Consider the following 25,957-nt stretch of genomic DNA (forward strand, 5'->3'; position numbering starts at 1 on the left):
CTGACTGTAAAGTTAACAGATGTCTTTTGCTCTTGATTCAAAATCTGGCAAAAGGCTGAAGTTGTGGTGATGAGGCTGAATTGGTTTTGACAGATTTCTGACTGGCTGGCTGATTGTTTGTCAGTGAGCTGTAAGTGTCCCGTCTTGACAATAGTGACTGACAGATTGATTGTTTGCATGTGTGTCTGTTTGTTTTGACAGTAAACTCGAGGTGTCACTACCAGACATCGACTACATAGAGATTCCAGCTTCGTGGTGGGATGCAGATGCCGACAAGTCTCTCCTCATAGGAGTCCACAAACACGGTGAGGACTGGTGTCACTTCACACTGTGACGGCTTGTCAACTGTCGCCTGTTTGTTTAGTTTTCTTTACACTTGAGTAGGATGCGTAACAGGAGGCATCATGTTTCTGGGTTGTCCATCTGTCCCATTCCTGTGAACTCGATATCTCCTTGAGGGGATTTCTTCAAACTTGGCACAAATGTTCACCTGGACTCAAGAATGATCTGAGTAGAGTTTGGTGGTCAGAGGTCAAAGGTCAAGGACACTGTGAACTCACAAAACACACAAATGTCTAAGAGGATAAAATCATGAACATAATATCCAAAAGGTCAGCTCCACTGTGCCATCATAATGTTCTGCAAAAACACTTCTCTGGCCATTATTCAGCCATTCCTCTGCCAACTAGTGAAAAAAGGGAGATTGTGACCATATTTCCTGCAACTTCACCAGTTGGCAGAGGAATACAACCGCAAGGCGGTAATTGTAGTCTGATAAATATTTTTCATCTCGTGATTTCAAGATGATTTGGTTGTTAATGTCTCACAAAATGGTTTTTAGAGCTTGACTTCAGCAGTTTTCAGCATTTTCCTTTTTAAATATGTCAAGAAGGTTTAGATTCAGCGACACAGTGTTTAAACAGCTGTGAGCAATCATTCAGGGAACAAATCTGGGATCAGTTGTTTATATGTGTGTGGTGTGCACTCACATTTGTGTTTTTGTCATTGTGCTTAAGCCCCAGAAACAGCATTAGACCATCACAGGACGCTAAAACCCAAATTATTAGTCAGCTCGTTCGCAGGAGGCAACGCACCAACACTGGAAGAGGAAGGGCACTTTCTGCTCTGTGTGTGTGTGTGCACATTATGTCTTTTTCTGTATTATTAATTGTGTGTCTTTCCATCAATGTTTTGTCCTTGGACAGGATACGAGCGGTACAATGCCATGCGTGCTGATCCGGAACTGTGTTTCCTGGAGAGGGTGGGGATGCCAGACGTCACCGCGCTGTCTGCTGAACAGGGAGGAGGAGAGGGGGCCTCTGACATGGCTGACAGGTACGGTACATGCATATGAACACGCACACGTACACAGATTGGGGAAAAAATTAGTCGTGCATGGGTATCACACAAGAACCAAACACACTGACAAACCTGCACATACTATATATTAACACACCTTAAAGAATTGCCCTCAAAAAAGTCTACCAGACAAACAACTAAAAAAAAAAAGACCAGTATTAAGTAGAAAAATAAAGTTTAGACAAAGATAACAGGACACGACGGTAAAATCAGAGCATTTTTAAAATAATAACTGTCAACAAAAACATAAAAAACATGCAATAACACATACAAGTACAGCATATAAAACATTTGTATTCTAAAATTTCTGTTTACACATCAGCCAACACTTGCCCTATTAGCATTGTGTCTGGAATAAGCCATTATCAGCTAGCAATATCAACCCTCCTTTTGCATGGCCAGCTAGACGGGCTGACTGACTGTTTCTCTCACTCTGTCACTCTGTTGTTCTTTACACCATGTGCCCCTTGATTTGATGTGTGATAATAAAATCAAACATATTAATTGGGGACCCTGTTAAAGATGAGGTGATAAAGCAGAGACCACATCAGTTGATATTGTGCTTTGGTGGTGCATATACCAGAGCAAATACACAATGCACAAACTAGTAGAGTAGAGTAGTTGACACACAGTAAACCTGGAGCTTTCAGGGCCTGGGGGGTGGTTGCCTGCTGCTGCCCAGATGGCAGTCCAGCCTTGTCATTTTCACATACACAAACATGGACAGGTACAAAAGTCCACAAATTAGCTTCCCCTGCAGATCCTCATCAGGGGCCACTTCCTCCTTCCACCAGTCATCACTTCTTTTGCTCTCTGTAGTAGCATTCGCAGCAGGTGCCAACGCTGGTGCGAAAAACACATCCTGTCTCTTCTGATGCCATGTTTGTTTTTGTCGACACCGCCACCTTCCCGCCCACACACCTGCCTTACACTCTGAGTGTGAAGAACAAGATTAAAGACACATAGAAATACAAATGTAAATGCAAAGGGTGATATCAGGGTGCTTATTATGTGAAGAGCAGCCAGATCATGTTTTAATGATAGCCAACAGACGTGCACACACAGTCACAGGTGTATTATCGTACAGTACTTTAGCCTTAACCTACCTCTGAACTGTAAAAGGTTTATGCTTTTCCCTCTGAACACACTCCTCACAAGTCATTTTCCAGTACGTTCACTGTACTTGCAAGTCTTGCGAAAAGAACCTACACTGACAAAAGCCAGAGAGAATAATTGACAGCGAAGTAGAGTGAGCCAGAGAAAAGAGAGTGAGTAGAGAGGAAAGGCAGTGTGGGAAATTTATTTTCTGGGTGCTTCTCCGTTGGCTGATGGCAGAGCTATGAAGACGAGACGCACACATTTGAACAGGAAAGCTTTGATCCTCTTCCTGAGGGTAATTGAAGTTGTCATTCGCTTTGTTACCTGTTCAACCTGAAGCTGAGCACAGCGACTCTGCAGGCTTCCTACACCAGTTTGGAACAGGATGAGAAAAATAAATAAATACCAGGAAGGGACAAATTACAAGGATGAAGTCGTGCACACACACAGGCCGTGGTACAAAACCTACACGACACTCCTCACTGCTGCCTGAGGAGAGTTTTGCCTCCTGTGGAATTCACCGCACAGCACAGAGGGTGTGGAAAACAAATTTGATGTTTGATGTTTTAAAAATGTTGTAATTTGACATGATATTTTGCTTGTGAAATGTGAAGAATTATTCTTGGATCCACTAAAAGAAAGTGATTTTTGAAAGTGGCTTAACATTCAGCATGGAAAGCAATGACTGGAAAGAAGCGCTTTCTAAAAATGAATTATTCCACTCTTTAACAGAGTGAGAGTGAGTTTGATCCCCTGACCTCCATGATGACTGACCAATAAAACCTTGAGAGTCATTGAGATTTGATTTTCTTTCCATCGTCTAACTATCAAGTTTTATTGGTTTAATAAACTGTAAAAAACACATCTTCCGGTTGTACAGTACATACAGATATTTAAAGAACCAGCCAGGTATTGAACAGAGTGTCTGAATATTGGAACAACAAAGGCCAAATTCAGTCTTATCTCCAAACTGTAACTGTGACACAACAATTTGCAGCCAGTTCTTCTAGTGATGGTTTTATTATATTTTGTTATTAGAGGCTTTTTGTGATTGTTTTTCTTCCTGTCATTCATATGTTGCCATCAGCCAAACAGCTGTGTGTTGTGTTATGTTCAGCTGCTTCGTTATTGGTTTAAAAAGTCTTCCTCTTTACATCTTATGGCTCCTCTTGACATTTAATCTCCATGCTGCTTCTAACACAGTAACTGATGCACAGTGTTCGCTCTCATTTTTATCTGTTTTCTTTACATCTGATCACATTCTAACAGGTTGTATTCTGACAGGCTTTTTGTTGTATCTCTGCATCGTTAGCAGCTTTTACTTGTTGTGTAATCACTTTTTGTTTTCTGTTCTCTAACATGTTTCATCTGCAGTCAAACATCAAGGAAGCTTGGGTTCGTCACAGACCGTACGCTTCCTGTTCTCTGTATCTTTACACGCTGCCCTCAGTCGTACACCTGGGGAGCTCAATAGGACAATGTCTCTGTTATTAAAGCTTTTCTTCTCGTGTCTGTCATTTCTTTTGTCAGCGTGTGCAAAACTGAGGAGGCGAAGGACGACACTGAAAGCAAAGCTGATGGAGGGGAGGATAGAGACGAGAGCAGCAAGGTGAAGAGGAAGCTCTCCTGAGATGTGACATTAGTGTTTTAAAAAGATCTCTCTGTCTTTTATTCTTTCTCCTTCCATCACACCCAATCTCACTCACTCATTCACTCGTCATCATCATTTACTTTACTACAGTCTCTTGAGATAAAAAGTCTAATTTTCTGTGGTGATGGTTAATATTGCCTCTGGGAGAAAAGATTTAAATTTTGGACATCGATAGGCAGCAGCAGTGTTTGGCCCCCAGGTACAGTGAAAACAATTCTGTGGAGTTAATGATGCATTTTAATACATAACAACACATTTAATATCAGAGCAGATAATGCTCCATGATGTTATTAAGAAATTCCAAGTGAAAAAAATCTAATAAAGTAACTGTTGCTTGCTGGATTTGATTAAATGCAAAAGATGCAATATATATCTTTATATGTATCCTGTTACTTATTCCTGATTGTGAGCAAAAAATCAAAAGAGAAAAGATTGGAGAATTTTAATTTGCAATTGTCAGTAGTTTAAAGTTAAGATAATAACAAGTCTATGATAAAGTTTCCTCTCATTTTAAAACCATCACATATTATATTTTGTAGGAAACACATTTCCTACAAAGTCTGGTAGCTGTGTGGTAGAGTTGTGGATGAGCCCTTTCATATGCGTTGTGTAAATTTGGATGTTTTTTTTTTTTCTTCTGTTGTTTGGACAATTTTGTGTGTCTTTAATTCACAGGGAGAGGAAACCTGCTCCAGCACTGATACCTCAGACAAGCCTGACAGTACAGGTCCAGGTGAGACGCACTGTACTGAACAGTTACCACAGTTGAATACACAAGTTTCATCAGGAGGAAAAAGGGTCAACCAGAATACAGAGTGGCATCCTTACATTTCAGATCAGCCATAAATACAAGTTGTTTGCTACCATAGAACTTTTTTCTGTATAATGTCTTGACATTCTCCGGTCATAAAGGCAGCGTCGGCTCATTTCACCTGGTTATTATAATTTTTCTGTAATGACTCCAACACCTTTTAAGACATTATGATATAATTTCTCTCGGCTGGACCACATCTCTCCCTCTGTTCAGTCCAAGAGGTGCTTTCCCATGACGTTTTCCTTCCTTAAACCCATTTCGCCTGCTGAAGTCTTCATTTCACTGCTGCTCTGTGGAGTCCAGGGGTGATCAAATGTGTGAAATGAGTTTTGATAGTTTTAATGTTGCTCACAGTCTCAGTGGGTACATTTAATGAACATCTAATTGTTGAATGGCACTCTGGAGAAAGAGGTGGTGAGACATCACACACTGGAACTAAACAGATAATGTAAAGATCATCTGTGTCCTTTCAACCTTTTTATATTCAAAACATGCAGGCATTTTAAGGTAGGATATTTATGGGAAGCTGCAGTATGAGTTTTGCATTTTCAGTGATGGACAAAATTTCAAACCTCAGGGCCTACAGGTCTAAGAGTCCAGTGTACTACTTTGATTGATTAGCTTTTCAGCTCCAAAGTTCTGTGGTTTATAATGAGAATTTCAGTGATCTGTTCAATGATCTGATCAAATCCAAGCAGGATTAAATGAGACTAAATGTTTTAATGAATTTTAGACATCCTGCAGTAAAGGCAGAGTGCAGTAATTAAGGTCAAAATACCCAATAATCTTTTTTCTCTCTCCTCACAGACTCCCAGATGTCAGGAGACTTGTGCGCCCAGGATGGGACTTTGGTCACCACAACGACAACAGGAACAGGTACGGGGGTGGCGGCTCTACATGTGGTCCAGGCCCGACCCCTCTGGCCCACCGGCCCGGCCTTGACGGCGCGTTTACGACGCCTCATCACCGCCTACCAGCGGTTCACGATACGCCGCGAGCCGCTGCTCAGACACGACTTCCTGCTTCACGACGGCCTCGTTGGCATGGGGATCGGAGGAACCGGGGCCTCTCACAGTCATCACGCTGGAGGGCCGCTGGCGTGGCAGCTCGGTGAAGAGCTGAGGAGGTGTTCTGTGGTCGCCACAGAACCTGATCCCCTGTTTCTGGAGTGGCAGCGAAGGTAACAATGTTGGAAATTCAAAGCAGAGATGAACTGCTCTTAACATAGAGCACCACAAACGTCTTGGAAGCATTTGTTTACAGATTTAAGTACTTTGTTTGGAGGCTGCTTTACTGGAGGAAGCTTAGAGGCTGAACGTACTCATTCTTTAACATAGCAGTGGTAGTGTAATTGAATGTATTCAGCATGTCAGGTTGTGTTGAAGCCCTGGCATGTACTTTGTCCACATTTGTCTCCTCTGTCTCGTGTTTCAGGTGGACTCGTCGAGAGCAGGCAGACTTTTACCGCACCGTGTCGTCGTTCGGGGTGGTCTACGACCCCGAGAGAAAAACCTTTGACTGGTCTCAGTTCAGAGCACTGGCCCGACTGGAGAGGAAGACGGACGAGAGCTTGGAGAGATACTTCAACTCCTTTGTCAACATGTGCAGGACGGCCTGTAAGCTGCCCCCAAGGAAGGAAGAAGGTAACACTCAAACTGACATGTGCTACCTGAAACATTGGAGCTACTGTACGGTCTGAAACAAACATTAGTGACTAGTGAATTTAACATCTGGAGAAACCTTGCTGAGTGAATTAACCTTGATTAAGTGGTGTAAATGTTGCTCAGGAGAGCAGGTTTAGGGCTCCTGTTTAGTTTTATAGCCACAGCTGGGTGCCCTGGTGGTATTAACTGACCTCAATAATATAAAACACCAGGATCAGCACCATATTTTGACGATGGGTCGACAGGAGGATGTACAACATACTCACACACATATTTTAAGCTGCTGTATATGTGTGGGAGGAATTACAAATTCAAAGACAGGCCTGTTGTGCCTTGTGCACACACAAACAAACTTCTTTATCCTCTCTGTCATCCCTCTGCCTTTATCTCTGCTTCTTTAAAACCATCCTCCTGCCTCTCACCGGGTCCATGCTAATGTTGACTCTTTTTCTCCCTCCTTTCATTGTTCTCTGCCTCTCCCTCCTTTCCTCCCTCGTCTCTTCCAGGGCTGGTGGATCCCGCTGTGCTCGTAGAGCCTCTGACAGAGGAGAGAGCGGCTCGGACTTTATACCGCATCGAGCTGCTCCGCAAGATCAGAGAGCAGGTGGGCTCTTTGAAGAAACAAAGCTTCATCATTAATACTAGTTTTCACTGTTGCAACTCAAAATCAGAAAACTGACTTCAAAGTTTATCCCCAGCACAGCAACTGTTTGTGTAGAGTGGGGTAGCAGAGGTCATTTTAATGCACTGATGGCTGCACAGATGAATCTTTTTCATCTGTCTTGACTTATTTTCTGTAGCATTCGATTGATTTTGAGTCAAAAATAGCTCCTGTCTTCTCAGTGTCAAAGTCCAAAGTCTGGAGGATAAACATCCTTAAATCATTTAAAAAAGACACGTCATCCAAACCTCATATCTTGTCTCACACTCACAATTTAGCTTTGTAGTGTCAGCAGTGATGCAGGTGATGGTGAGGTGGTGTCTGTACATTCATGGTTACAGTGCAAACAGGAGCTGCTACTAAATAATGCAGAGTGACTTTTCATGCCTCAGATTCACTCTGCTGAGGCCCACAGCTAACTAACTCGCTGATTTGTTTTACTTGTCTGACTCACCCAAAGCATGATGGGAGCAGTTTTAGAAAACAATCCAAGTGACAAAATCCGGGTTTGTTTTTTATGCTATCAGCATATAATTAAATGTCACATCAACCTGGTTCTATTAACTCTGGAAAATTGACTATTTCCTCCAACGGTTCATATACAGATGTTTGCTGACACACACCTGTGGACATACATGCATACATGCATACATGCATACTGACTCAACAATGCCAGAAGCCTGTAAAAAAGAATGAAAAGGAATAATGACTATGGTTCAAAGGGTTTGCTCAAACAGAAAGTAACGTACTTAAATATAAAAATATCAAAGTAAAAAACAAACAAGATTTAAAAAGTCCTCAGATGCATTGATCTTTATTGAATCTATAATAAAGACAACACAGCTGTGGTACATCTTATATCATCAGGCAGTTTGTTTCAGAGAGTGGGGTCACAGTAACTGAATGTACCTTCTGCAGATCTACTTCTAATCATGGAGACCAGTCTCTGACGATCTGAGCAGCAATAACAATAAATCTAGACCATTCAATCCCTGCTTTCAAACCTTAGCCCATATAATAGTGAAACAGGTATTAAATGTCAGTCTGTTTGGTGTATATATATAAACTTGTGAACCCTACTGCTAGAAGTTACGATGGCTGATGCTATTTCCTATAATTTTTACATCTCTACTGTTTTCATTCTCCGTCTGTTACCTTTGTGCTCTCTGACTTGCATCCTTCTCTCAGGTTCTCCGTCACCCGTTACTCTCGGCCCGCCTCCAGCTGTGCCGCCCCTCACTCTACCTCCCAGTCTGGTGGGAGACTGGCAAACACGACCGTGACCTCCTCATTGGGGCGGCGCGCCACGGCTTGAGTCGAACTGACTTCTACATCCTCAACGACCCCCAGCTGAGCTTCCTGGAGGCTCACAGGAACTACGTCAGGGGACAGCCCTCTCACATTCATGCTCAAAGTCATCATCACCCTCACCATCCAGGCTTGGCGGCTCATACCAGCATCTCGTCGTCGTCCTCCTCCTCTTCGTCTCATCCCCAGCTGCCTCACCCTCACTGCTGTCTCTACGATTCGGGACTTGGTCGTCACTCCCCTCAGCCTCCTGAATATCCCCACCAGTCTTCTCACCACCACCAGCATCACCACCAGCATCACATTGTGCCTCCATCAGCTCCTTCTCCTTCCTCCTCCTCTTCCTCTTCCTCTCACCCTCACCTCCACCCTCCACCACTGGATGCCCACGATTCGGCCTCACCGAGCCTGGGAATAGTGCCCGGGTCACGGGGAGATTTCCTCGACTGTCCTCCTCTGGATGAAACCCTGGAGCTGAGTTCGCTGCAGCATGACGCCATGTCTGCTGACGCTTTGCACGGAGGGAAGGCATCCAAAGACGCCCTCAACGGTTTCCCATTCAACTCGGCTGCAGGAGGTCAGAGCATGCTCAACTCGTACGGCGTAGGGGGAACTGACCTGGACTCTAAACTCAGGAGTGATGTGCTTGTTGGGGAGCAGGGCTCATCAGAGGAAACTGGGCTGATGGCACCATCAGTGGAGTTGGACCAGTTACAGGTGTGTATCATTTTTTAATCTGGATTCTCCCTCTTAAGTAATGATCTTAGTTTACAGCAGCAATTATTTGGATTATTGATTATCTTTGATTGTTTTTATGATTAATCTCTTGTTTGTTTATTCTCCAAATTGTTTTTTCGCTTCAGGCACCAAATCAAAAAACTGACAATCGACCAATCATTTAAGAGACTAATTTGTTTAATATTTTTCCCCATTACATCCATCCACCTGTTTGCGTGCATCTTTATCTTCCACTCATCCATCACCTCCATCCCTGCAGGCTCCCTGGGACAGTACAGACCACTCCAGTCCTGCTCACCACATGTTCAATGAATCTGATCCGATCCTGGGTCCCTCCACCCTGGAGACTGGCTTTCTGGAGGAGGAAGACGAGGAGGCACAGGGGGCAGACAGAGGAGGGGAGGAAGGCGGGACTCTGGAGGAGTGTTTGGGCCTCCCGCCCTCATCCTCTCCCTCCCACCCCTCTGCAGGAGATTCTGTGGAGCCGCTGTCCTCAAGCTACATGCTCTTTAAGGTTGGTTTTAGCGTCCTGTGCCTTAAGGGAGACGGTAGCAACTCACAGAGCAAATGATAATGATTTTAAAAATTGCCTGTGTAATCACAGCCCCAGGATAACAATAATTTGAAGCCATTTGTATAGTAAGTGCAATAGATAAAGTATATCACAAAATGGCATGCATTCAAAAGCATGAACAGAATAACAACACTGGTGTTCATTGCAGGGAATTACTTGGTATGGTTTACATTAGACAGATGTCTACATACAATCTTCATATGCCTCTTCAGTTTGTTTTTAATGACATCTTTATATCACCATAATGCAATTGCACTTGGCTTAACAATGATGTGGAATTGTTGCTCAGCCCCTCAGGCTCGAGTAAATCTGATTTTAACACTTTTGTTTTACACATCCAGGACATTGGCGTGAGCGAGGAACCCAGTGCTGATCAAACAGACCTGTCAGCGAGCCCCCCTCCACCCTACGTCCCCCCTCCTCCCCTCTCTCTGTCTGACATCACCGCCCACGAGCCGCAGGATAGGCTGGGCCACTCTGACGTCGGCGAGAGCCTGACCAATCCTGTGGACGAGGGAGAGGACCGGGAAGGAGGCGCTGGGTTTGAGTTTGATGACAAGGAGGAGGACGACGTGGAGGAGCTGTCGAGGGAGACCATGGAGCAAAATGTGCAAAAACAAGGCGATCAAAGTCTGGAAAGAGAGCAGTGTGATGAGCAAGGTATGTGGGGGGGGGTGAATACGTTTGTGAAGGTGTCACAGGTGTGAAAGTCAGTGTACAACATTTTGATCACATGATTCCCTGAGTCCTAAGTTAATATAGTCTCTGTTTTGAATCTTATGTTTCTTGTATTTTGTCACAGTTGTTTTGTTTTCTGGCATCTTTGTTTTTATTCATTAGGAACCAAAGAGATTATTAACCTATTGTAAACAATCAGCATTTTCTGATCTTGTGAATAGATCCGGACAGATAAATTGACTGAGCTGATATAACTGCCAATATTGGCTTATCCTGGATAAATATAATAGAAATGTTTAGTGTTTGAGGCCATTAAGAAACCGCATCTCCATTGCATATACCTAGGTCACTAGAATAAATTGACAGATGCTATAATCACATAAACTTTCTGCATATAATGGCTTTAACTTAACTTTGCTCTGCTCCTTAACTGGTGATTGAATTTTCATGTTACTGATATTGCCAGGCTCTACCTTACACCTCGATGTTTTACATTCACAGGTGCAGACCAAAGTTTGGGAGTCTTGAATCCACACATGAACCAGATCGATGGGTTAGAGCCTGAGCCGGGCCTGGAGGACCAGGATGAGAGGATGGAGGTCTCAAACCATCTGCCTCAAGACCTTCAGGAGACCTTTGAGCAAGCAGAGCGTAAAAGGGACTTACCCCGAGACATGCATCCTTACCTTGGGAAACTTGAGCAGTGTCCCGAGTCTATTGAAGAACCTGGGGAGGAGGTAGACGGCTTGATCTTGTATCAGACAGTTGAGGAAGAGACAATGGAGAACTCTATTGAATCTGGAACCTTGATGGAGAACACACCTGGAGAATTTCTGCGAGTGAGAGAAATGGCAGAAAATTCCAGAGAGGATGGTTCAGTGGGGCACACAGATCTTTCAGATCAAGTGGATGAGATCTCAGAAGGGCAGGTGGATCAGGTTTCTCTGATGGACGTTCCACTGGTTCAACCCTGTGACGAAAAGACAGTGAAACAGTTGAACGCCAAAGCCAATGAGATGGAGCTGGACAGCATTTACCCAGAATGCCCCTCTGCCTCCCTCTCATCTCTTACAACAGATTTAAAGTCTGATGAGACCACCATAAAGAGCAGTGGAAGAGATGGAGTCAAAACTGCCTCCATGGATCAGGAGAACTATGAAGGTGCAGTTGAGGACTGTAAGAACAGAGCCCTGACACTCTCCCATGATCAGGACAACAAAGACAGTCTGCTTGAACAAAATGAAATCAAAGTGGACCCTGCTCTACCTGAAAACAGCATCGACACAAAACCATCTCATCTTAAATTTTGTCTTTTACCAGACAGTGGTGGTGAGAAGAAACTGGCTCAGTTGGAGCTACCGATCAAGGTAGAGGAGACAAAGACAGAGATTGTTGAGGAAGCGTTACCCATCTACCCTGGACAGCTCTGAAGTCAAACATTCAAGGTTTCTTGCTCACTCCATTAAGTCAGAAGATTTGGTGACCAAAACTGAGCAGTTAGAGTATCCTGTGAAACAAGAAATGCCTGAAGATCTAAGCCTTCCCATGAAGCCTGAGAGCTTGGACAGTAAACCCGAGGTTCTCCAGTTTGCAGCCTACACAGATGGTGCTGAAATCAAACCTGAAGCCAAACCTGTAGCTCTCGGGTTTGCTGCTTATCCAGATGGAGCCAAGCTGAAGACTGAGACGAAGCCAGAGGGTTTAGGGTTAACAGCTTTTCCTGATAGGTCTGCCATCAAGCCTGAAACCAAGTCAGAGGGTCTGGAGTTCGCAACCTACCCAGACAGCTCCGAGATCAAACCTGAGGCCAAGCCAGAGGGTCTTGAGTTCACAGCTTTACCCGAGATCAAGGCAGAGACGAAGCAGGAGCTGTTGGAGGCAGACAGCACGGTCCTGACCCCAAAGCTGGAGCAGGCAGACGGGCTGGTGGACACCTCAGAGAGCCTGGTGGTGAAAGGCCAAGTGAAGGAGGAGAGGCCAAGTTCACCAGGTGAGAACTTTCAGACTTGGTCATTAACCATCAAATCTACTGTTTGCCTGTTTTGTAAAAAGTGAAAATAAAAAAAGGCAAATTGTTGAGCTTAAACCTGTCGTCCTCTTCCACAGTGCCTGTGGTGGAAGGTTATGCCGGCAGCCCCAGGTTTGCAGCTCCAATTTCCATGTGTGAGATTCCCGACAGTCTCCATGACACCAGGGAGCCGACCATCGCTCAGCTCTTACAGGAGAAAGCACTTTACTCGTTTTCTGAGTGGCCGAAGGTACTGTGTCGTTTGAGGTCTTTCTAGAATTACTTTTGCATGACATGCATCACAAAGCTGCTGCAGATGTTAAGTACTCCAAGTAAATCCTGATTTTTCAGCCACAACACCCACGTTTCAACTGTAGTTTACAATAAGCAATGTCCTCTTGTGACAAAGGCTGCTCAAAAAAAAAATTTGCTTCTCTTATTTTTTTGTGGCATCTTGGTACTCTGCTCGTTGTATTAGACTCGTTTTTTTTTTTAATTAAAAGGAGTGATTTCACATTATTGTCGTGTCACTTAGTTTTGTACTGTTAAATTGCCCCCTGTAGGACCGGGTGATCATCAACCGTCTGGACAGCATCTGCCACGCCATCCTGAAAGGGAAGTGGCCTTGGCCAAGTGAGCAGCACGACTCACCCGGCTCTCTGGCCACCAACTCCTGCCTGGCCAACAGCTTAGCCCAGCACCACCACCACCGACCAGGATTCCTCCCCACCACAGCCGCGAGCTCCGTCCCAGGCCAGGCCAGAGTTCAGCAGGCAAACCCTGGACTGGGCTTCCCCATCCCTCCTCCTCTTACAAGACTACCTAAGGTGAGAATGTACCTGAGACGTGACGAATGAACCAATGAATTCCCTTTGTTGTGCATATCAATGTATCATCTGTCTACATTTATCTCCACTGTCTCATGCCATGGTTCATACAAGTGGTGTCCAGTTTAAACTGCTAATAGTGCAGATAACTACAGACTGTAGACTTGATAGCTGACAGAGTGCACAGTGTATCATCACTTTGATTTGTCCTGTAATGTGAACCTAAATGCTTTTTTCACTCAGTTGAAATAGGTTTTGCATTAAACCAAATGTACATATAATTTAGGCCACATCCACATGATGTAACTTTCTCTTATCAGGTATACTATATATATATATATATATATATATACATATATATATATATCATTTATCTTAGGTTTATGGCTCATCATGCAAAAAATCTTTAATGAAGTGGGTATGTTCTGCTTAGGTATGATGTGTATTTATAGTAATATTTGTAAAATGGAAACTGAGTTTTTCAGGTAGCACTGGGCACCTCTAGTTCACATCATTGCTTTGTTGCTTCTTTGTAAAGTTTCTTGTCTCTGTAATGTGTACTGTTGATATTATACATGTTGATATCAGACTTGGGCATGTAGTCATATATTCAAAGATTTATTGAACTATCATAGATAAACAAATACTGATTCCTTTTTAAGGGGAGACCTTCAGAGAACAGTGCAAAAACTATATTTACGCTCATTCTCTCAGAGGTAAACAAATCAGGAAAGCGTTCTTTAACTCGTCAGGTGCCTGAAGCAGCTTCTGAAGAAGACGCATCAAACCAAGAGATGATAAACCAGGTTTTTAAATATGTGTTGAGGTGTTGGGTTCATGGTTTTACCCAGGTCTGGTTGAGAGCCGCCGCTGTGTTGTGTCTCAGTCCATATGTATGTTTAACAAAGTCATCATCTCTCTCCCATTCTTGTCTACCCCTCACCCACCCTGTCCACCCTGACAGTACATGCCGCGGGGCGGCGCATGCGGGCGCGGAGCTTGGCGCCTCACCTCCTTGCCTCTCTTACAGGAGAGACTCGTGGCTCCTCCCTTCCTCCCTGAGCTCAAACGAGCGGGAGGTCGGAGGTCTTTCGACTATGAAGCTGCTGCTGCTGCAGCTGCTGCCAAGGTTTTAGCTGGGAAATCAGCCTCAACATGCCACACTGCTGCCACCACGAGCTCTAGTGGTGAGAAGGTGCCGGTGGTGGCCCCGCCCTCTCACCGCACAGGAGCCATGTTGATCAATGGTTGGCAGGAAGCAGCCATCGATCTAACCAAGTCGTCTCCAGAAATAAGCACCACTAGTGGCATTGGGACAGGTGAAGCTGTGGTTGCACCAGGAATCAGCCACCACGGTGCTGGTCCTGGCAGCAGTCACAAGCTGCCACCGCCGCCCCCCATCACAGCACCCTTACCAGGCTCTGTAGGAATCGACATGGCCGGGATACTGCAGGCCGGCCTTATCCATCCTGTAACAGGGCAGATAGTTAACGGGAGCCTGAGGGGAGATGACTCACTGAGGAGGAGGAGAGGGAGGAGGAGAAACGTGGAGGCTCTGTACTCTGAGTTCACCAAGAGCCGAGGACTGCATCTCCCTGAGACACAGGTGGGTAGAGGGAGGAGGGCCTTTTCAGTGTAAGGAAAGTTAGAATTGTTGTATGTGCTTCACTGTGAGAGAGAGAAACTGCACTTAAGGCATTTTGGGGGAAAAACTCCTAAGTTCAATAAAAAAGACTGGAGTCGAGAGGAAAATCCTTTTCCCTTCTCACACTTTCAAAACGTTAAATCACCTGCACCTGTGTGTGTGTGTGTGTGTGTGTGTGTGTGTGTTTTCCTCTGCAGGGCCGGGTGGAGGTGATCAGCCACTCCTCCGTCTCCTCCTCCACCTCTTCGCCGTCCCCCTCTCCTTCAGAGAGACCTGCTGGTCCTCCCACACCATCCTCCTCTTCTACTCCCACACCCACCCAGACGCCTCCTCAGCCGGAGATCGTGGCCATCGACAGAGAGGCAGCCAGCAAAGGCCTCATCGAGTGGCTGAGGCAGAATCCGGGCTACAGCATGGATCTGCCCGCATTCGCTCACGTAAGTCTGATGTTTTTCTGGACTTTAACTTGCTACACAGATTTTTGTTTCTAAAGTCAATAGGTGTGCTGACAGTTTTTCTTCTTTTCACCCTCCTCTCTCTACAGTCTGGAGCAGGTCTGTTACATGGTTTTGTGGAGCGCCCCAAGCAGAGGAGGCATCGCTGTAAAGACCCGACTAAACTGGATATCAATTCTTTGACAGGGGAGGAGAGGGTTCCTGTTGTGCACAGAGGCACCGGACGCAGGGTAGAAAACACACACACACACAGCATATTCACATCATCAGTTAAGCTGCATTTTATCCTTTTAAGTTCTTTTTTTTTTTAGGATAAAGTTCAGTCATGGGAGGAAGTAGGTCAATGTTTTGCTGCTTTTCTTCTTATTGCAGCTTGGTGGCGCCATGGCTCCAGCCATAAAGGAGCTGTCCAGGTGGCTGGATGCAAACTCAGAGTACTATGTAGCTCCAGACTGGGCTGATGTGGTCAAACACTCTGTGAGTATAATACACTTTATCAGTATGTCTCTCAGTGACCTCCTGCAGGTATAAACAAGCAAGATTGTGAACTTAAACATTAAGTGATGATTTTAGTTTAGTGATTTTCTTTTTTAACTTCCTGCTGTCCTCTTTCTCCTTTTTATATTAACTGATTCTGTCAAAATCATAGTTTGTATATACCATTCAATACTTTGTCATATACAGTTGAATATGATATGTAACATGTAACTCCGTTAACCTGCAGGGTTTCCTCCCTGAGGGGAAGTTCTCTCGGATCCTGACAGAACCAGTCAACAGAGACCCGGGCTCTCGGCGCCGAGGGCGTCGGCCTCGCAGTGAGATGCCTAAGCCCCTCCTGTCTGTCTCTGATTCCTCCTCACCTGGCCTCGGCCCCCCCCTCTTCATGAACGGAGGTTTAATCGGCAGCATGGACTCCATGGTGGCCATGCAGAACCTCCGTGGTGGTATTCCTGGAATTCCCATCTCGGGGATCATGGCGGCTGGATTCCCGCATGGTTTCTCTGCAGCTGTCCAGGCAGGAGGAGCTGGAGCTTCGGCAGAAGACGCCAAGAACGGGTTGAGTATGTTACCCATGATGCTGCACGGCATCCCGCACCCCCATGGGGCTGCAATACCGCAACACGCCTTGTTCAGCATTGGTGCAATGATGGCGCACACAGCACCGCCACCTCCTCCTCCTCCCAGCTCGTCGTCGTCGTCGTCCTCTTCTTCTTCACTGTCTGCTCCAAAGGTCACCACAACAACCGCGCCGTCTACATCCGAGGCTGCCAGCCCTTCGTCGACGACGCCTGCTGAGCGAGAGAGCGCCGCCTCTTCGGCTGCTGGTGGCGAAAAGGAGAAGAGCCGGGAGGAGAAAGGAGCAGCGGAAGCCAACAAAAGGCCAGGAGGGGTGGAGGCAGCAGCCATCATTACCTCCACCAGCAGGGCCCATATTGGCTCTGCGCATCTCGGAGCCAGCACCGGCAGCCATCTTACCTTCAACCCCTTCCTGATCCCGGGCATGTCCCACGGTCTGCTGTACCCGCACATGTTCTTGCCGCACGGTGGCATCATGGCGCTGCCCGCCATGCCCCCTGGTGCAGTAGACGGTTCCCCGGGGAGCCCAAAGAGGAGGAGGAAGAGAGGGAGGGAGGAAGGAGAGAGAGAGGAGGAGAGGGAGAGGGTGGCGACGGGAGAGTTAGAGGAGAGAGAAAGTACAGTTAAGGCTAGCGTTACCTCCCACCCGGCCTCCTCCTCGTCTCCCTCCATCCCCTCTACCTCGGCTCCAGATCCAGGCCCACCTCCAAATGAAGAGCCCCAGACTGGGCAGGGAGACGGAGTGGACGGGCCTTCAGAGCCCCAGGAACCAGACTCCCACAACCACCCTGAGGGAGCAGCAACAGAGGAGAACGAGGAAAGATTGGAGGAGACAGGAGTAGAGGCAACAGAGGAGGAGAAGCAGGAAACTGAGGAGCAGAGACAGGTGGAAGGAGAGGAAGCGTAGAGGAGGAGACAAACTGCAGAGGACAGAGAGACAAACCACTTCCTGCTCTCTCCTCCTGTCTCCTTTGTTGCTCTTTTTCTCGACTGAGCAACAGTGTAAAGTTTGTGCCGTGTCTGTCAGTCAATGTCCATGTAAAGACTTTTATTATGATGATGACTAATAATAACGATGATGATTATATTCAACTTGGTCATGTTTATATACCAAGACCCCACCCACCCTCTCCACTCCCTCCTTGTATACAAAAAAACTAGTGTAAGAAATGATCTTCTGTGTATTCTTCCCCTTCATTCTGCATCAAGACTGAGTCGGGAGGGACATTTCTCAACACACACACACACACACACATACACAAACACACACTCACCACAGGCAAGATGGGCTAACCGAGAAACGGCTTTGGCAGTTATACTGATATGGTTCTGAGGTCAAAGTGATCCAAGATGGTCTGTTTTGACTTAAGTTTTGGACATGCAGCTTTGGTTTGGTGTGTTTGCTCAGACACGAGGATGACTGGAGAGTTGTGGCGCAGCTGTCAGAGTTGGTTTTCTAAAGTCGTTCTGAATTTCTCACCACACTTTGGGAATTCAGAGAAGCTCAAGCAGAGGAGCACTTAACGTATCTTATGTTCAAGGTCAAAAAATGAGCCCATTCACCTGAGTACAGTCTTGTTATTTAGCCTTTTTGGGTGACGTTTTTCCAATTATCTTTGTGCAATGTTCAGAAACCTGCGGGCTAGAGTGTGTCCTGGTACGACTGAAGAGTCCAAACCAGCATTCCCACACACACGTGACACTAACAGCTTTTTCTTGTTGATAGCTGAGCGAAAACACTGTTTGACTTTAACCTAAGAATACACAAGCTTCTCCTCAGAGAAAACAGACAGCAGCCCAAGTACATTTCAGAGCTTAGCCCTTTTCTGAATCTCTGAATCATCTTGATGTGACTCTAAGAATAAAAAGTGCATTTGATTTAGGAAAGCTACCAAATCAGGAAAAAAAGTACCTTACCTTTAAAATTGAGAAAATTGTGGCTGTTCTTGAATAGAAGGTAAAAAAAAGCCACACTAAAAGTGATGTTAATAAATCCCTGTAACCTATAACTTCACTATTATTAATGCTATGCCATTGCTGCTATAACATTTTTTAAGAAGAGGAACCCATAGCCCAAGAAAAAGAAATGTTGAGTAAAACAAAACAAGAACTCCACCATTTTATTTGCTTTTGTTGATAAAAGCAGAGAACAATCATGAGATTATTTCATTGTTTTTATTATGTTTTAGATCATACTTAGATTTTTTTCTTTATTTTAACTCAGACACAAAGTCACTTTGAGAGAATGTCCCTTAACAGTTTAGGTCTAATCAGAAGAGAGCAAAGAGGAGTTTCAAAGTAGAGTTCAGTCAAGCCACTAGGGGGTGGTAGGAGGCAGATTTGATTGTATCCTGTCCTGCAGACACTGGGGTGGAGGGATGGTGGGAGAAAAGATGAGAGGAGATTTTTTTTATTTGTATTTTTTTCAAAATTTTTCCCTGGGTTTGCTTTTATCAGGGTCCCGAGTGAAATTAACTTCCAGCAAATCAGTTTAACAGCGGCTCACCAGGAAAAGACTGCTGCAAAATGGTTGCAATCATGACCTGTAGCATCATGTCATTTTTTTTTCTGTCCATACTGTCGTCTCCTCACTTTTCTTTTCAGTGTGGGATTCTGTGTTCAGAGAAATATTATGTGTGCGTCATCGACCATCTGTCCAGTGAAAGGGAAAAAGTCTGTTTTTTAGGAATGAAGAACAGATAACACAGGAAGAGGAGGGATACAAAGCGGTGGTGTGAATCACTCGGGCTGAGTGCCTCGTCGTTGTCTCGTTTCTTTTCCTCAGATTAGTTTTAATAGCCGTTCATACTAAGAGTTTCTAAATATGTAAATCTGTCGCTGTATATTGCTGTTTTTTTTTTTTTTAAAGTGCACCATTTATTTCTTTCGCCTTTTGTTTGGGAAAAAAAAAATACTTGACATATGCGAGGGGGATTTTGCATTGAGGTTAGTCCCAGTGTTTTCTGTATCAAACAGACTGTACTGTACATTAAATGGATGCAAGTTGCTGGTTTTATTCAGTCTTTTCACAACAGGGTCTGTATTTTTGGGGGTATATGTCAAATGTCTCTGTTTATGATGTTGGACTTCACTTCTTTTGTTTTCATACATGAAAACATTATTTTTGCACAATGTCTTTTTGTGAATGTTAACCTGTCTTTTCTTTCCTTTATGTGTGTGTGTGTGTGTGTGTGAGAGAGAGAGAGAGAGTGTGTAGTGTGTGAGACAATGGGAGAGAGAGTGTGTGTCTGTGTGCATGCATGCGCACACGTTTTGTTGTGGAGCTGTGTTTCTATTTCTGTCTCGTTCTTACAGGTCACATTTCTTGTTGGGAAAAAAAACATAGTTGTTGCCTTGTCACAAGTTTGTGGCTACATATAATTTATTATACTTTTCTTTCGCTTTGCCAAACTTTCACCAAATATGACATTCTTTCTCTCTTAGTTTCATTATGTATTATTCAAAGTAAAATGCCTTATTTAGCTAGTACTTTTTGTATAGATGTTCTGTTACATCTGCATATAGGGACATGTTACCGTGTTTGTGTTCAGTTTGTCCTCTTCTTGTTTGCGTACACACAGCCTTGGTGATGTGCATTATCATCAAAAAGCCAACAGTAATGCAAAGGTACCACTGTCAAAATCACTGCGTTAATTCCCAGAAGTCAATCAGTCATCCCTCAAAGCACAAACGGAGAGTTAACAAAAAGTGACTGTTTTCTTACCAGTGCCTCTAAAATTACTTTGAATAGTTTCTCTTTTTGTGGGCTTCACTTGCGCACTATGTTAACGTCACGTTTCTGTAGTGACATCATCATTGGACAAGTTATGAAAAACTCTTTGTTGGATTTCAGCAGATGATGCCATGCTGTTCATTAAGGGGAAATTTAAACAACTTTTTGCTCACCATCTCCGTGGTAGAGATTTGTAAAACGTCGGAGCAAAGGCGTCCTCCGGCAAAAACGTACCTTTTAACAGAAATACGTCTTTGAATCTGACCAAAAATAAACACAGAAATACAGTAATCCACTGTAAATTCAGGCAACTGTTGTAGTGAATTACGTTGCAGAACCATTGTGGTAAGAGCAAAAGACACAGTAGACAGTGTAGCTGTTCTTGGAAGAAGTGTGTCCCTGTTGGATCTCAGATTTTAGGTTTTTTAAAATCTCCACAGTGGAGGTGGTGAGTAAAATGTTATGGGAAACAGGTTGAGAAATACTGGAATTTCCCTTTAAGGTTGGCTATTTCATTCCGTACCATTGTGTTTGGTATGTAGCACATCTACAGAAAGATGATAATGCACACACAGTATGTATCCAACTCAAGTATTTGATTGCTTTTTTGTGTTTGTTGAGATTCCTGAAGAAAAAAAAAAAGCATCAGTAAATCAGAAGTGGAAGCCACTTGTTCTGCACCACAGCTAAATTATCTGAAAGTTTGAAAAGGAAAAAAAAGAAGTTCTACAGCCCATGTGTGCACATCATTTCCTGTTACTGGTGTGTTCTTGTGTAAAAACTTGAAACAAACCCGTAGGTGCAGTATGTGACGATAGCTGGAGGTCAGTCATGGCGATGGCTCTGTATTGTCCGTTTATGTCACACCATGCCTTCTTTAACAGTGTTCTCTCTTTTTTTCATTGAAGTCCTTTTGGTTTAACTTAAATGTTCCTCAGAACGGTCACCTCAAAATGTTGTAAACGTTTATCTCATCATAAATAATGTATTTATTGTGCAGTTCTTGTCTTTACATCGTTGTCTCATGACTGATTAATGGCTGGTTTTGTTGCTCTTGAACGTCTCCTGAAAGTCAAAAGTGTTTTGGTTCACATGGAAGTCAAACTATCAGCTTTTTCTTTGCAGCCCTCATCACCTGCCTATCTGCTATTTAGAGGTAAATACAAGGAATAACATGGTAAACAGTCCCTAGAGTACCTCATCTGTACTTTCTCATTGTACAACAGTTCAAACAACTGAGCTACTATAAATGTGCCATACAATAATAATCCAACCTATGGTCACTCTTTGGGATTAGTGGGCTGAAAAAACACTTGCAGTGTCCTCTCCTATGACCCGGGGTGCAGCTAACAGGTGACCCAAATTATGAAATGTGCATGTCTGCATTATTTGACTGCACTGAACAGTAGCAGCCTCTGGGGCAGATGTAGCACTTCATCTGCCTTTTTTCACAAGCTGCACACCTGAACAAGAAAGCAGGCATAGATTTACACCGTTACAGCTCCTGTTCATGTTTTTTATTTTCAAGGGAAAATGTGTCACTTTCCTTTGCCTGTTTTTTTTAATCTTATTTCTTTTTATCAGAAATGCTGGACCGTTACACAGATCCAGTTCCAGAATCTGCAGAAATTCAGATTGTGGATTTCACAGCCTGTTATATTTTTCTCCTTTTTAGAAGTCACTGGTTGTTGGCCTGATTAGTGACCAAACCATCACCTGCTAGTTCCACTGTTTGACTTGCACAGGAGTTTGAGAAACCTGGTTTTGAGTGTCTGTATTCTCACCATCACACTGTTCACGGTTACAGGAGGGCTGCTGAGTTTTGTATTGAGTTTAATGACTGGCCTTCGTTTATTTTGAGGCTCCACGTTTAAGCCCCCTTGTTCTTAAGCAAAGACGCTGAACTCTTATCAGCTGTCCTGTATCTGACCTTTGACCTCGCTGTAGAAGGAGAGATAAATATCATGAAACCTAATACACAGAAAGAAAAGGGGGATGCAGCCAGGTTGTGTGACAATCTTAATACGCACGACCTCCAAACACACTCCAAAGCTCCAGTTCTGAACACAGAGTCAAACAGGATTAACAGACGTGTCACTTCAATGCTTAAAATCTAATGTTGTTCCATAAAAAATCTAAACATGTTTTGCCTTGTAATAGAGAATCATGGCTTTCTGTCTTAACTCATTACAGGCTGGTTTCACAGACACTGAAATATTATTTTGGCGTAAGAGGTGAATATATATATTGAGTAATAATATTACAAGGTATTTTCCTTCTCTGTGTAATATTCTGATAATATGTGGTTCGAGATCTCGCTGCAAACCAAAGGGAAACTGACATTTAAAGCAAAGTTAGAGGAAGGCAGCACAGCCGTGCAGCTCCAAACTAACTTCAGTTCATTATAATCCACAACAGTGAAATGGTTAATAAAGATCTAGATTGGATGACTGCAGGTCCGAACAGCTGATCAGTGAGGAACTTCATCACCTTCTCTGAGTTCATGTCTGTGAAACCATCCACCTCAATATAACAGAGGGCGAGCTGAGTAAGGTTTGACTGTTCACGGCCCCACTGAACCAAGTGCAATGTAAGTGTCACAAGGGTGTTCTTCTAAAAATATGTGGAGAAAAGACAATAACTGACTCACCATGAAGTCAGAAACCTGGTCATTACTAAGTTATGTGGTGGGGTTTTTACCTTTCTTTCTTTCTTTTTTTCTTATTTGTAACTATAGCTCTCTGTATTCCCATGTGGACCAATCTCATGAGTCAAAACATGGTATGTGTGATCTTTTATTGTGCAATAAAAGATGACTTTCAACTTTCTTTTGTCCTCGGTGAGTAATTCGCCAAATCTTTGTTGTTTTTTTTTACCGAATCATGAAATCGCTGCTTTAATTTCTTAACTTTGTGCCGTAACATTTCAGGTTTGTCGACTGTGATGACCCAGGACTGGACTGACGGCCTGTTTGATGCGTTGCTCTGGTTTCTGTGCAGTGCATGCTGGGAAAAGCTGCAGCGATCCTGAGAGGGATTGAGCAGGTAGAAAAAAAAAGAAGTGATGGAAACTGTCCTGTAATGTCAGGGGAAGTGCAGTGTAAAGCAGTTTCATGTTGCCAGTGCAGCTGTTGAACACATGAACATTTTACTTCAGTCGAGGTACAAGTACCTGCATCAAAATGTACCTCAACTAGCAAAAGTAAAAGTACTAGCTTTGCAGAATGACCTGTTTCAGAACAATGAATAATTGAACTAGAATTATTAATTCACTGATGAATGTGTGAGCATCACGTTAGTGTTGGTGAGGGTGAGGGTTGATTAGTCTATAATAATAAATCAGATTGATTAAATATAGGAGAAATTATCAGGCCAATATGCAGTCATGAGTTCATGTACTAAGTTATGTTCCACCGCTTGTGTGTAGTCAGCTGAAACAAATATTACTCTGAAAGATGTATCTGTCTACATAGGTTACATCCGCTTTGTGATTTAACTGCTGTAGCTCTGGTTTCAAGTAATTAGAAATAATAATCTGTTCAGTTTTATTTGAACAAACAGCCATTTTTGTACTGAAAGCAAAAGTGACTGAGTCCTGGTAAGAACTAATTTGGCGATTTGCAGGATAAACAACAGGAAGGGCAGAAGTGGGCTACAGTATTTTTATGACAGCTGTATATGTACTTTACTTTGCGTGCTTGGCCTGAAATATGGTTATTTAAATGCAGTTTAAACATCAGTGCAGTGTCAGTATGTAACCTGGACGTCTAAAAATATAGGCCTGTTTTAAAATTGACGTCATTTGATTTGTAAATAAGGCATTCAGCACACGGTTAGGAGCAGCTTCACATTAAAATACACTTAAAACAACAGTTGGATTTAATCTACACATCTAAGATGGTCATTTTTCAGCCAATTCTAGTCCAGATTTAAGAGACATCATTTGATCAACACATTCCACAGTCCCAACTCGATCTCTTGGGAAATGCAGAATGAAAAAACACCGGAGCAGTGAGCACTCAGCAACAAGGACAGACACAGGTCAGAGGAGGAAATATTTTACTGCTGTGCTGTTAGGAAGGACGTCTCCGCAGTCAGAGCCACAATGCAGTCACAATCTTAATGTCACATATATGCAAAGTAAAGAATTCAAGCATTTGTAAGAAAGAAACTCACTCTGAACTCCACAAGTCTGCAAATAGTTATAGGTTTGCAGTCAGTAAAAACATGTAAACAAAATGTATATCATGGCGGCAGCATCAATATATACATTTACTGAAACATACATTCATTTTGTGGAATAAAATCCCATTTCGTCATAGAAATATTGATAAATATACAGTTGACAGAAGCTGGAACGCCCACATCTTCAGTCACTTTAGCTTCACTTGTGCAATTTCAGATAAGACAAGCAGGTGAAAAGGCGGGCGAATTATCGAATAAAACATTTAATTCATACATTGTCTCAGCCGTCCACTCATGCATTCAGTACATTTATAATGAAAAACGCGTCGCCTATGTACTTATAAGTTTGATCATGTGGGACATTCCTTCTTTTCTTTCTAACAAATATGACAGAAAAGTGATGAGATGATTCAGAGGCCAGAGTTGAGGAGAAAAAACCTTTTTCTAGTGAGGAAATCAGTCGTTTTGTAAACTTTACTGACTGTTTCCCCTGTATTTAGAGTGACTGATAACACGGTGATGGTGTTCTTTTTGTTGACCTTTTTTTCCTTTTCTTTTTCAAAGTTCCCCTCTCTAAAGTGGCCTCTTCGATCTGGAAGAGGCTCAGAGGAAGCAGCAGGTAACATCACCAAGCTGCACGATAAGAGGAAGCTGCTGGTCAAACAATGAAGCCTATTATCATCTGTCATTATACGTCGTGTAAATCATGTTATTTTGTCCATTTAATCACCTGCAGGTGACACCAGGTGAGTTTAACACCACAGCTTATTTGTTTATTTCTCTCTCTTAAAGGATAACTCCAGGATTTTTGAACCTGGGCTATTTTCTCAGACATTTGTAGATTCTTTAAAATTCTCATGTCAGTGGTCGAACACTCACGACCAAATCATTTTGACTCCAGATAATTGCTGGATTAATCCTCGAAGGGAGAGTTGTTTTCTGGCTACCACCAAGTTGCAACAGTTCTTTGGTGGAAATTTGACTCATAGGTCACATTCACTGCAATGTAAGAATTTCTTAGTCATAATATCTACATATTTATTCATTTTGAGTTTCCAGTAAACAATATTCTGGTGAATGTTTTGTAATAGAGTCCTGTGGAGGCTGATTGGAAACATTAACAAACAATGATTTGGTCTAAGATTACAAAACCCCCGCTGACATCAGCCAACTGATATTCCAACATGTGTCAGGTGTCATGGCGAGCTGTTTGTGTCAGGGCGTGTCCGTCTCGTCCTCAGGGATCTCGGGGATCTCCGTGCTCCCCAGCGGCGTCTGCTGTTGCGTTCGGCGAGTTGCCAACGTTGTCGCTGGTGAGCAGCCGCAGTCGTTTTCTCTCTCTCTTCCTTCCGAGTCCTCCTTTTTTATTCTGTCTTCTTTCTGACAGGTAAAAAGATGAAAAGCAAAAAGGAAACAGTAAATAGTACAAATGTATTTGTTTCGATCAGCAGGTTATTTTTTCTGAGGCTGTTGTTCATCTGTA

The 25,957-nt window shown here is 43.6% G+C and overlaps 2 protein-coding genes across 3 annotated transcripts in view; one reads left to right on the plus strand and one right to left on the minus strand.

The window, feature by feature from the left end:
- The window catches only part of chd6 (chromodomain helicase DNA binding protein 6), a 90,263-nt gene extending 67,145 nt beyond the window's left edge, over nucleotides 1–23,118 (plus strand). The window contains 19 exon segments of the mRNA XM_051074206.1: nucleotides 202–305; nucleotides 1,206–1,335; nucleotides 3,988–4,066; nucleotides 4,784–4,841; nucleotides 5,730–6,102; nucleotides 6,357–6,565; nucleotides 7,093–7,190; nucleotides 8,436–9,272; nucleotides 9,553–9,807; nucleotides 10,209–10,527; nucleotides 11,047–11,954; nucleotides 11,956–12,535; nucleotides 12,652–12,803; nucleotides 13,117–13,380; nucleotides 14,345–14,986; nucleotides 15,223–15,462; nucleotides 15,570–15,710; nucleotides 15,853–15,957; nucleotides 16,205–23,118. Of these exon segments, the coding sequence (XP_050930163.1) occupies nucleotides 202–305; nucleotides 1,206–1,335; nucleotides 3,988–4,066; nucleotides 4,784–4,841; nucleotides 5,730–6,102; nucleotides 6,357–6,565; nucleotides 7,093–7,190; nucleotides 8,436–9,272; nucleotides 9,553–9,807; nucleotides 10,209–10,527; nucleotides 11,047–11,954; nucleotides 11,956–12,535; nucleotides 12,652–12,803; nucleotides 13,117–13,380; nucleotides 14,345–14,986; nucleotides 15,223–15,462; nucleotides 15,570–15,710; nucleotides 15,853–15,957; nucleotides 16,205–17,464 (6,754 nt within the window). The 3' untranslated portion in view covers nucleotides 17,465–23,118.
- A 1,213-nt stretch (nucleotides 23,119–24,331) lies between these two features.
- rspo4 (R-spondin 4) overlaps nucleotides 24,332–25,957 on the minus strand; it is a 32,823-nt gene continuing 31,197 nt past the window's right edge. For both annotated transcript variants that reach the window (XM_018702976.2, XM_018702975.2), the window contains exon 5: nucleotides 24,332–25,854. In XM_018702976.2, the coding sequence (XP_018558492.1) occupies nucleotides 25,712–25,854 (143 nt within the window). In that variant the 3' untranslated portion in view covers nucleotides 24,332–25,711. The remainder of the gene's footprint in view (nucleotides 25,855–25,957) is intronic.

Source organism: Lates calcarifer, linkage group LG12 (genome assembly GCF_001640805.2).
Source record: "Lates calcarifer isolate ASB-BC8 linkage group LG12, TLL_Latcal_v3, whole genome shotgun sequence".
Lineage (NCBI taxonomy): Eukaryota > Metazoa > Chordata > Actinopteri > Centropomidae > Lates > Lates calcarifer.